The sequence below is a fragment of the Labeo rohita genome, chromosome 14 (assembly GCF_022985175.1).
Source record: "Labeo rohita strain BAU-BD-2019 chromosome 14, IGBB_LRoh.1.0, whole genome shotgun sequence".
In the NCBI taxonomy this organism is placed as follows: Eukaryota; Metazoa; Chordata; class Actinopteri; order Cypriniformes; family Cyprinidae; genus Labeo; species Labeo rohita.
In genome coordinates, this window is record NC_066882.1 from 4,687,258 (window position 1) to 4,699,942 (window position 12,685).

Genomic DNA, 12,685 nt, shown 5'->3' on the forward strand with positions numbered 1-12,685 from the left:
TCTATAAAAAAAGTATATGTATATAAGCTTTTGAATGGTTGTGCATAATGTTACAAAAGCTTTTTATTTTAGATAAATGCTGATCTTTGGATCTTGAAAACAAAATGTACTAAACTGATAAATATTGATAATAATAAAAATGTTTCTTGAACAGTAAATCAGCATATTAGAATTATTTCTGAAAGATCATGTGACACTGAAGACTGAAGTAATAATGCTGAAAATTTAGCTTTGATCACAGGAATAAATTATATTTTAAAATATACTAAAATAGAAAGTAGTTATTTTAAATAGTACAACTATTTCACAATTTTACTGTTTTTGCTGTACATTGGATCAAATAAATGCAGGCTTGGTGAGCAGAAGAGACTTCTTAAAAAACCATTAAAAACTTACTTTTGACTGGTAGGGCAGATTTTGTCATCAGAATTTCAGAAAATACCAAAAAAATCAACTAAACTATTTGCTGTAAAAAAAAAAAAAATCATCGTTTGGTCATAAAAACAATTTTATCCAATTAAAGTAATTATCATCTTATTTTAATGTTAATTATTGTAGTTTGGGTTGGATATGATTATTTTAACCTTTTTTTAAAAAGTCTTTTATGCTTACCAAGAATGCATTTATTAAAAACTATATTATGAAATATTGAAATTTAGATTTATTTTCTATTGCTACTTTATTCCTGTGATGCAAAGCTGAATTTTCAGCATCATTACTCCAGTCTTCAGTGTCACATGATCCTTCAGAAATCATTCTAATATGTGACCCTGGACCACAAAACCAGTCATAAGGGTCTATTTTTCAAAACTGAGAAATAAGCTTTTCATTGATGTATGGTTTGCTATGATAGAACAATATTTAGCCGAGATACAACTATTTGAAATGTGGAATCTGAGGGTGCAAAAAATCAAAAATATTGAGAAAATCAGCTTTAAAGTTGTCCAAATGAAGTTCTTCACAATGCACATTACTAATCAAAAATTAAGTTTTGATATATTTACAATAGGAATTTTACAAAATATCTTGATGGAACATGATCTTTATTTAATGTCCTAATGATTTTTGGCATAAAAGAAAAATCAATAGTTTTGACTCATACAATGTATTTTTAGCTATTGCTACAAATAGAGCCCAGCGACTTAAGACTGGTTTTGTGGTCCAGGGTCACATATGCTGATTTGGTGCTCAAGAAATATTTATTAGCAATGTTGAGAACAGTTAATTATGACTGATATTTTTGTGGAAGCTGTGATACATTTTTGTTCAAGATTTAAATCAGATTTGAAATAGAACTTTTGTAACATTATACATTTTTACTGTTACTTTTAATCAGTTAAATCGTTGCCGAGTAAAGGCATTAATAATAATTAAAAAAAAAAATAGACGTGTGTCTGTTTCGAACAATTTATTGTGCATTATGTACAGATCCTCCTATTAAAACACTTTATACATTATGTACAGGAAGTTAATTTAGATATTTGGTTCATGGTTACCTTTTTACCCATAACCAAAGTTGATCTAAGAAAAGAATCTATTATGTAACGCTAGAAATAATGAAAATACACAAAGAAGGGGAAAACATCAAGTTTTAAGGGCACACGAGAAATCAACAGACCTTGTTTCTCTGAGAGACAGAAATCACATTCAGAGAGGAGATTCTCACCAATACTCGGTTCAGACGTCACAGTGGACTTTCAAGGTGCGAGGCTCTCTTATCCGTTCTATCTTCACGCATGGTATCTCCCGTACACATTACAGTGACAAACCCTCCATACACCGGGAAGTGCCTTGATGTGCCCGATTTAAATTAACATCTAAGAACACATGAACTTTCCTCAGATAATCTGACATCTCAACATGCCCAAGTGCCCATGAGTCCGTAAGAAGCATCTACTGTCAGAAGTCACAACTGCGCGTGTAAATGGATCATGTCATCAGTGGTCAGAAGTGTTGGCGGTCTCCAGTTTACGCAGGCGACGTCGTCTCAATTCAGCAGCATTTGGCTCACCGTCATCTTCATCTTCGTCTCCCTCCTTCCTGTCATTGTCCACTCCTGTAGTTGAATCTGGTGGAGAAAAGCCTGTAGCTCCATTTACAGATGCATCTATGAACAAGACAACACAATGACACTGGTATTAACATACAACTGCTCACACTACATGTAATATACCATTAAATATAACTATTGAGGTCAAAAGTTTACATACACCTTGCAGAATATGCAAAATGTTAAAGTAATGAGGCATCATACAAAATTTATGTTTATTTAGTACTGACCTGAATAAGATATTTCACATAAAAAACATTTACATAAAGTCCACAAGAGAAAATAATAAAATGACCCTGTTCAAAAGTTTACATGCACTTGATTCTTAGTATTGTGTTGTTACATAAATGATCCACAGCTGTTGTTTGTTTAGTGATAGTTGTCCCTTGTTTGTCCTTAACAGTTAAACTGCCCACTGTTCTTCAGCATTTTTTTGTATTTTAACCCTTTCTAACAATGACTGTACGATTTTGAGATCCATCTTTTCACTCTGAGGACATTTGCAACTATTACAGAAGGATTAAATGCTCACTGATGCATTAAGAGCCGGGGTGAAAACTTTTGAATAGGATGAAGATGTGTACATTTTTCTTATTTTGCCCAAATATACACATAAATATACATGTTTGAACCTTCTGTAATAGTTGCATATGAGTCCCTCAGTTGTCCTCAGTGTGAAAAGATGGATCTCAAAAATCATACAGTCATTCTTGGAAAGGGTTCAAATACACAAGAATTTTTGGGACCTGAAGGATTTTTCTGAAGAACAGCGGGCAGTTTAACTGTTCAGGACAAACAAAGGACTCATGAACTATCACTAAACAAACAAAAGAAAAAAACAGCAGTTGATCATTCAGGTAACAACGCAGTATTAAGAATCAAGTGTATGTAAACTTTTGAACAGGGTGATTTTTATAAATTCAACTATTATTTTCTCTGGTGGACTATATGTAAACATCTTTCATGTGAAATATCTTATTCAGGTCAGAGCTAAATAAAAAAATAGCATGCAATTTGGTAAAATAATTAACATTTTGCAGATTCTGCAAGGTATATGTAAACTTTTGACCTGAACTGTACATCTACAGTTACATGAATTTCAACATACAAAACAATCCAACTGAGGTGCGTAGACCAAAAACCAAAAAAGTTTCCCAAAAATGAAAATACTTGAAACAAGTCTGCAACTCTCAAAAATCTAAAATTACAATTGTTAAGTAAATTTACTGAAAAAACAAGGCAACAAGACAAACGTTTTGGTCACATGTTGATCATCTGCCTTGTTGCCTGTTTTACATTGCTTACATTGCTTTTATCTCGCTTGTGATTTTTGAAAGTGTGCTGACTTTTTTCTAAGTATTTTACTTTTTGGCAATCCTAAAAAAATAAATAAATAAAAGCGGTGTCCGTGTCTGTTTTAGCACTGCTGAGTGAACTGTGTCAGTGAATGAAATGAAAAAGTTTTGCATTTTTGCTCTGAAAACAGAAGCACATAGCATAATTTTATGTTTTCACTTCGAATGGAAATTTTATACCTTATTACAGTTAGTCGATCTAAACTGGTGATTGTGCATGAAAAGCTGTCAAACATGTCAGTAAGCAAATGAGTGCTCTGAACTTACTTTAACCCAGTGCATTTTTTATTTGGGTTGTGCATGCGTACCATTTACGTGCATGTGTCTCTAACATGATCCTTCAAAAATCATAAATCAATATGCTGATTTGGAACCTCAGTTATTAATAATGGCTCTAACTATCATCATTGCTAGAAAGAGTTCTTGCCGCTTAATATTTTTGTGCAAACTCATCTTTTTTTTTTTTTTTTTTTTTTTAGCATTCTTCGATCGCTTTTGAGCAGTTTAATGCATCGTTGCTGAATAGAAGATTTTCTTTCAAATGGTAGTGCATCACCGTTTTTCTAAAAATATTAAGCAGCAGCAACCTTTTCAACATTCATAATACTAAATGTTTTTGCTGAACAATCATTGAACAATCATGTGACACTAAAGACACACACACTCATATATTAACTTAATTCAAGATGTGGCATAATTCTACTCACCGCTCTGAGCCTCGTTCTCCTGACTGGGAATTTCCGTGTTGCCCGTGGAGGAAGAGGATTCCACATTCACTGATGTACTCGTCTCTCCAGCATTGGTTTCTGATCTAGGAGGACTAAACAGAAAGTAAAAAAAAAAAAAAACCCGGGGATTTCAGAGGTAGGAACTGGACAGGCCACTTTTTAATCACACCTTATGCCATGTTTGCATACCTTAACGTAGCCACCGTGCTGAGGTAGTGGTGAATGTTGAGCATGGCGGCATCCAGCAATGTGTGGATGTTGTGAAGGCACTGCAACCTGGCTTCCAAACCTCGCCTGCCTTCCTGCTCCAGTTCTCTGAGCTCGGCCTCTGACATGGTGGACAGAGTCGACGGTGGCGGCGGCATGGATGACACTAGTAATCACAGGGGTCACAGATTACTCAAATATATCTTGAAATATAGCTGCAAGCAGCAATTACTGGGGTTCAAGCACTTAAGGCATTTAAGCATATAAGGAACAAGACATTGTTTTAACATGGCTGTAACCACATATATCAATGATTTAAAAAATAATTTTTGGCAATTCCAGGTCAGTTACCATTGAAATATGTTATAGCACCACCTATAGTCATATTTTCATAAAATGTAGCTTGCTTGTTTAGAATGATCTGTCGCATATGTTCACCTAGTTCACCTAAGTTTAATGTTTTTATTTAGGAATTATAGGCTTTTGGGAATTATTGGCTACGTCCCTGTAAAAGTGACCTTGTTGTAGCTTACCTAAGTGTAAAGTTCAATTATTTTTTTAATAATTATGGATCTAGGGAGTCCAGGGAATTGTACTGCAGTGGTTTTGTTGAGATTGAGCGAAAACCTTGGGCTAGTTCGCAAAAGTAGCCTTTTTAAATAATTAAATATTTAATGAACAATTTGATAGATGGCAGTCGTCCTAGAGGCAAAGTTGTTCAGAATAAGGAGATCTATCATATGATATGAAGGCCTCGTGTTTGTGTGAATATATGAACAATTTAAGGTAATTTACAATTAAAATATTGTGTTTTGGAAGACATTTGTTTCATTGTTATAGCACCACCTACAGTTCAATCTCCATGAAACTTTGCATGCTAGTTAAGAGTCATCTGTCAGATGTTTTCTCCAAGTTTCGTAAAGTTTTGAGTTTTTTTTTTAGGTTTTATAGGCTTATGGGTATATTTGGCCACACCCCTTTTCTAAATGACCTCGTTATAGCTAACCGAAGCACAAAATTTAACAGGGTTCTTCTGATTATTATTGAACTAGGAAGTCGAGAAATTGTGCTGCAGTGGTTTGATTGAGATTGAGCCAAAAACCTAGGACTAGTTCGCAAAAGTAGGTTTTTAACATAATTGAGAATATTTAATGAACGATTTGATTGACAGCAATCATCCTAGAGGCAAAGTTGTTTAGAATGAGGAGATCTATCATATGATATGAAGATCTACTGTTTGTGTGAATATATGAACAATTTAAGGTCATTTAAAACTAAAATATTGTGTTTTTAAAGACTTTTTTTACTATTATAGTGCCACCTATGGTCCAATATCCATGAAACTTTGCATGCTAGTTGAACTTGTGAGTCCAAAAATTCTCAAACGCAGGTTAACATAAGTGAGAATATTTAATGAACAATTTGATTGACAGCAATGGTTCTTGAGGCGAAGTTGCTCAGTATGAAAAGACCTATCATATGATATGCATATTGTGTGGATGTGTGATTACAGAGGCATAAAACTCGTTAGCGCCTACTAGTGCCCGATTTCTTTCAAAATTCTTACAGAACCAAGTTTTTACAAACCCACCAAGTTTTGTTCCGATCAGCCTCCATTAAGATTGTCTAACAGGTTATTTGCCAATGGAGGCCATGTTTTTTGAGGTATGCGAATGTCCTCATTGACACTTGTGCCACTTTGGGCAAAGACACCGCATAGCAATCTTCAAGTCAATTGGATCAAAGGTTATGTAGTTATAGCCGTTTTTATGTTTTTTCCATCTTACAGTGCCATCAAGTGCCAAAACTGCTTATTTTTTATTTGACCAAAAATTTAGCTCTTACACATGTATACCAAGTTTGATGAAGATATCTTATTACGTTCATGAGTTATAGCCATTTTGGTAAAAGTGGCCCCGCCCCTAACGAAAGTTTTGGCGTCCCTTTACGACCGTGAGTTAAAAGTTCAAGGTCTGCAGTGGTTTGGTTCCGATTGGGATGAAAAACCTATGACTAGTTTGCAAAAGAACGCTTTGAACATAACTCAGAAATTTGAGTCTACGACAAACAGTCTAGGTGCTATGGCCAAAAATGTCTGAAATTTAGTTTTTTAGCGCTGTAGCGCCCCCGTTTGGCCAAATGGGGTGAAACTTTGTCAACCTCTCCCCAAACTGAGCTATGCCATCTAGCCAAATTTCAAGTCTCTCGGCCTTACGGTTTGGTCTGCACATTCAGTTTAAGGCAGAAGAAGAAGAACAGCACTACGTGCTTGAACCTACATGCATTTCAATGATGTATGATATTATAATGCTGCATTTTGACATACTAAAGGGTGGAGGTGGAGGCATCGGCAGCCATGGAGCTGATGGGAAAGGTGGAGGCATGGAAAACGGGAATCCAGGCATTGCTCCAGGAGCAGCAGAGGCACTGTCTGCATTCGGCTGGGTCGAGCTGCTCGCTCCTGAATCTACACAACACCATGTGAAAATTATGAGAATTTTAAGTATTCCAGCTTTTCACAGTGAGGTAGAATAGACAAAAGCTGCTGACCTGCTCCCTGTGGCTGCGTTCCAGCAGTGCTGGTCTGTGGAGCGTCAGTAGCTGCTTGTGCACCTGGAGCAGCAGGAGGAGGTGCGCCTGGGAAGGGACCCCAAAAGGGAAAGAGGCCTGGAGGAAACTGAGGCATCATTCCTGGAGCAACTGCGGAGAAGAGTAAACGTGGTTTATGGTACACAAATAGACATGTCAGCAAATTAATCAGCCTGGTATTGATGTCTTTACCATTGACAGGTTGAGGCACGGGAGCATTAGCAGGAGCAGCAGGGGCGGGTGCTTGTGCAGGAGCTGGAGCAGGAGTCTGGTTTGGCTGAGATGCTCGGAGGACGTCCATACGACAGGTCGGACACGTCTGCTGTCTTTGGAACCATGAGCGAAGACAACTGCAATGAGAGGAACAAACAGTTCAGGATATGCATGCAAATGTCAACACTAAAAAAAAATAGATTTTTGAACAGATTTTCAAAGGACATGAACCTTGAGTGAAATATGTGGTTGCACGGCAGTTTTTTGGCTCCAGTCACCATCTCTTCTCTGCAAATGATGCACACGTTGTCGGTGGCTTGCAAGTCTTCAGGGGTTGCATCTGGATAGCTGTAACAAAGCATGACAGTCAATGATAAATACATTATAAGTATGACTAAAATGATAAACAAAGACTAAACATATTGTAAACGTAATAAATTTAGCTAATAAAATTAGCTAAAAATGTTGTAAAAAATAATTAAACCTAAAGATATTGTGTTTTTTTTTCCAGTTTTCAAAAATGAATACTAATTCATGTAATAAAAAAAGGTATTAAAAACAAGAAAAATGAAAAAGCACATTACACATTAATAGATTTTAGATTATTTCAGAAAGATACTCACAGAGTATAAATACAAGTTTAATAATCAAAACTGTAAAAAAAAAAAAAAAAAAAAAGAAAAAAAAAAAAAACTGAAGAATACTACAAATATTAAAATGGCCCAATATTAAGAACAGCATTAAATGCACAATAAAAAAAAAAAAAAAAAAAAAAAAAAAAAAAAACACATACAAATTTTTAAACATAAAACAAAAAAACATAAATACATAAAGAATTTCAGTTTTCAGTTAGTTTTCAGCTTTTTCCCCAGTATTTATAAATGAATACTAATTCATTTAATAAAAATAAAAATAAGACTGTTAATAAAAGCCGTCAATAAAAATAAGAAAAATTAAAAAGCACATTGCACATTAATAGATTTTAGATTATTTCAGAAAGATACTCACAGAGTATAAATACTATTTTAATAATTGAAATTGAAAAAAAAGAAAACTGTTGAAAATTGTTGAACAGTACAAATATTAAACATAGCCCAATAGCATTTTACAATTTTTCTAAATATTAAAGAAAACTTGAAAAAAATAAAATGTTTAAATTTCAGAAAGATACTTACAGAGTACAATATATAGTATAAATTTTAATAGTTAAACTGTAATGCTAAAACAAATAATAAAATATTAAATGCACTGAATGCACAATAAAATATACAAATACTAAATGGAAAACTTTTGAAAAACAGTATATTAATAAAATAAATAAATAATTCTTAAAAGACATTCAAAATGGATCCAGAGAGATACTCACAGAGTATTCATATTACGAATGGCTCGTCGAGACATGATGGCGTCTGTTACTGCCTTCTTGAATTGCCTGAAAAAACAAACATTTTGCAGGGGACAAAAGAGTAAGACAAAGTGTTGTAATTGTTGACAAAACACACCAGCATAGCTGGAATCTGACAACTGAGCACTCACCTCATTGCGAGATACATGGGTCGAATGGCAAACAGAGGGAAGGTGTGCACTTTTATCATTATGGTCATGAACGCCATATACAAAAGCACCTTGATGAAACCTGAAGGATAAACATCATATCAGTCAGTCTGTGAATGGGCTATTTGGAAACCACCATTCCATGCTGTGGTTCTCTAGGATGTACCTGTAAAGAGCTCTGTGTACAGCATGTAGACGGCTTTATTGTCCCATGGATTCTCACTCTGCAGGTCAATTGTATGTAAGGTGTACTTGATGAAGGTGGTGAGGACCATAGTCATCAGAATCGCATACTGAACGACAAACAGAAATGCATCCACAGCATTCATATTACTGTCAAACCACTGCTATTTTAAATCTCTAGTAGTAGAAAATACACTCTAATTTCTAAATTGGCTCTGCAGGATCTCCCTCAAGCTAAAACTAGAATTAAACTGATGCTCACCTCAAATCCAAACACCAGCTGCACTGACGCTCCTCTTGTTATAATGCTATGACACGCATGATTGACAAACAGAAAGTCTAACACTCCCAGCAACACCATTAGAGCTGCACCAGAGATAAAAGAACATTAGCGACACGCTCATCAAATGATGCAATACCACAACTGAGAATTCAAATAAGGCAGTCTAATGCCTTGAAATTCAAGATACAGGTGCAGCTCAAAGATTTGCATATCCAAACAAAATGAGTTAGCAAAGTGGTTTCATATATAAAAGGGAAGTAAGAGATATATTTGCTGCGACAGAAAAAAGGCAGAAGCAAATCTAGTGATAAATTACTCACAGAGAACTCTGAAGTGGAAGACCCATGAGATGTTTGGACTCCTTTCCATCTAAAAATAATAAGATAATGAAAACCTTAGATTTAAAAGAAAAAATTATAATAAATGAAAATATAAAATGCACTAAAACTTAATTATATTTATTTTTTCTAATTAGATGTCATCTTTTAATATGCACATCTAAAAATAAAACATTTTATAATGAAATAAAATCATAAAATGCGACAGCACATATTTTTAAAATTAGATATAGCGTCTTTTATATATATATATATATATATATATATACATACATATATAACAAGAAGAAAAAAATAAAATAATATTCAATATTAATAAAATTATATAAATATATAATTTAATATAAATATTTAATTTAAATTAATATTTTTTATTATGTTTTTTTAAATAAATATGTTAACATTCATAAAATACATAAAAATTGAAATGAAATTGATGAAATAAAATGCGATAGTTGTATTTTTTAAATTAGAAATAGCCCCTTAAAGTTGATATTTTAAAAACAATAAACTTTATAATAATAATAATAATAATAATAATAATATTTTATAATATGTATATATATATATATATAAATTAAGAAATTATAGTGGCTTGTTTTAACACAAATTTAAACTGTAATAAATAAAAGTTTTTTCCCATATAAGATGTAACCTCTTAATGTTCACCTCTCAATGAAAACATTATATTCAAAAACAATAAATTAAAACTTTACAATAAAATAAAAATATACTTAAAAAAATAAGAAATTATAATGATTTTTTTTTTTTAAATAAGATGTAACAATCTCAGTGTTCACTCACAAAGTCCACTCTGTCTTCAGCCAGCCAGTGGAAGCACTTGAGGAAGAGCAGCAAAGTGAAAAGGGCCACAAAGCGAGGAGAGAAATCATCCCTGAAGACTGTAAATGCTAAACAGGTCTCAGTCACCGCATACCAGGAGCGTTCAATCAGATGCTAAAAAAAAATAACAATATACAAATGAGAATGACAAATTTCTTCATGCCTTCGCACACCACTTTGCAAATTTAGACACCAACCTCCATTTCAGCAGCTCTCAGTTGCCCGAAAAACACCTTCCGCATTAATTTCCCCAAAAGGAAAACCAAAACGAAAGCCTGAATGTACAAAACCTGCCAAAGAAATAGCACACAAGTCAAATTACAAAGTTTATTACACAGTGTCTTTCCATAAAGATCTGACACTTAATAAACTTATGCCAACTTACTGCCATGCTAGGGCTGCTTTTAGTGAGGTATACCACAGTCGGGTAAAACTGGTGCTTGAGGAAGTAGGCATGAGCAACCACTGCGCCAGTCAGCACCAAACTGGTGGCTGTCACAAGAGCGGCTCGCACCATCTTGCACTACAGAGGAGAGAAAACACAAATCATAATGGACATAAGACATGAGGTTAAAGGCCAAACACATTTCATGACATCCAAACATAATGTTGACAAGTTGGTATTACAATACCATTTAGATGCTGAAAAAAAATAATGCTATTTACAATTCTGGGAAAGGCATTTCCAGTAAACTAAAGTGAAAGTAAGGGCCCATCTTACAGTATGCATATACATAAACATCTAGGCCTATTATGCATGTTCTTAAGAGCACAAATGAGTTAAATTAAGCTTTAGCTACGTTGTATTATGTTTGTTTATTAAGTGTTTAGCTACAGACTTTGAAAAGCAGCACCTATTAGATGAACAGTTACACGAAGGCTACGAAAGACAGTATGACAGCTGTTATTAATCTACGATACAGAGAATAAACACTCATTAAATCACGAAAGCAGACCATATGCTAACAATATCAAGTCGGGACAGGTCTGGCCGACTAGCTAAAGCAGTCCTGACTGACATGACACGCAATGAGTCTCACCTTTAGCCGCAGGAATCCGCTGTTTCTGCTTTCGAGAGACGGCCTCCGTTGAGTTTTGCTTCTGATAACTGTTATTTGTGTCTATCCTTCCATCTAAAACAACCGTGTCGCTTCCAGTCTCTTGTAGTCGCAGCCGCTTCACGGTTACGTGTTTATTTTTCGCTTGCTCTCCAGAAAGGCCACCTCACTTCCGGTGAGCGTTCATTCCTGCCAGTAGAGTGAAGACAGCACAGCAGCTCTGAAATGACTGAAGCGATCAGAGTTTCGCTTTCAAAATAAAAGCATATGAAACATTCATCAATCTAACTAGACAAGTTTGTTCGTTCTCACGAATAGGTTCTTTCGTTTCAGAGAACCAGTTTTATTTTCAGTGGTTTGAAATATGTACCAGATACATTAGGATATATTAAAAATGGTATTGCTGAATTTTTCCCTTTAAAACAAAGATTTCTTACCCCACATTTAGCTAAGATTAATTAAATAATACACCTTATAATAAGACGTAAGTGGGAAGAATGTACAAAATGTACAAAAATATTACTATCACAATATAGATAGATAGATAGATAGATAGATAGATAGATAGATAGATAGATAGATAGATAGATAGATAGATAATTAAACAATTTATAATTATTTATTATTTAAAAAAAAATCTTTGGATTGTTTGACTACTCAAAAGTGAATATAGCAAAATATATCTTACTTTTTGTTCTTCCTGCTAGCAAAAAGTTACATACATAAACCAGCAGCGAAGTCCCGATCGAAATCAAATGATTCGCGAACCTGCTTGAAAGTCCCGATCTGGAGAAAATGATTCGCGATATGCGCTCCGAGTCCCGCTCGAAAGTCAAATGATTCGCGAACCCGCTCGAAAGTCCCGAACTAAATCAAATGATTCGCAATTTGCTCTCCGAGTCCCGAGCTCTAATCAAATGATTCGCGATACGCGCTCCGAGTCTCGATTTGAAACAAATGATTCGCTAACCCGCTCGAAAGTCCCGTTCGAAATCAAATGATTCGCGAACCTGCTTGAAAATCCCGATCTGAATAAAATGATTCGCGATATGCGCTCCGAGTCCCGATCGAAATCAAATGATTCGCGAACCCGCTCGAAAGTCAAATGATTCGCGATACGCGCTCCGAATCTCGATCTGAAACAAATGATTCGCGAACCCGATCAAAAGTCAAATGATTCACGATACGCGCTCCGAGTCCCGATCGAAATCAAATGATTCGCGAACCCGCTCGAAAGTCAAATGATTCGCGATACACGCTCCGAGTCCCGATCTGAATAAAATG

The 12,685-nt window shown here is 34.7% G+C and overlaps 1 protein-coding gene across 1 annotated transcript; it reads right to left on the bottom strand.

Annotated features, from left to right (window-relative positions):
• Positions 1-1,393: 1,393 nt before the first annotated feature.
• Positions 1,394-11,609, bottom strand: syvn1 (synovial apoptosis inhibitor 1, synoviolin). The gene is made up of 16 exons (XM_051128218.1): positions 11,384-11,609; positions 10,729-10,866; positions 10,541-10,633; positions 10,305-10,457; positions 9,483-9,531; positions 9,142-9,245; positions 8,863-8,989; positions 8,679-8,778; positions 8,509-8,574; positions 7,374-7,490; positions 7,122-7,279; positions 6,891-7,040; positions 6,667-6,807; positions 4,323-4,506; positions 4,113-4,225; positions 1,394-2,107 (listed from the first exon to the last, which is right to left on the bottom strand). The coding sequence occupies exons 2-16, from the start codon at positions 10,858-10,860 to the stop codon at positions 1,938-1,940; spliced, it is 1,857 nt and encodes a 618-aa protein (XP_050984175.1). The 5' UTR covers positions 10,861-10,866; positions 11,384-11,609; the 3' UTR covers positions 1,394-1,937.
• Positions 11,610-12,685: the final 1,076 nt, after the last annotated feature.

Coding starts and splice junctions, on each gene's coding strand:
- syvn1 (XM_051128218.1), bottom strand. CDS start 10,860: ATGGTGCGAGCCGCTCTTGTGACAGCCACCAGTTTGGTGCTGACTGGC. Junction 8,990..9,141: donor AGCTGGTGTTTGGATTTGAG/GTGAGCATCAGT, acceptor TTTGTCGTTCAG/TATGCGATTCTGATGACTAT. Junction 7,491..8,508: donor ATTCGTAATATGAATACTCT/GTGAGTATCTCT, acceptor GCTTTGTTACAG/CTATCCAGATGCAACCCCTG.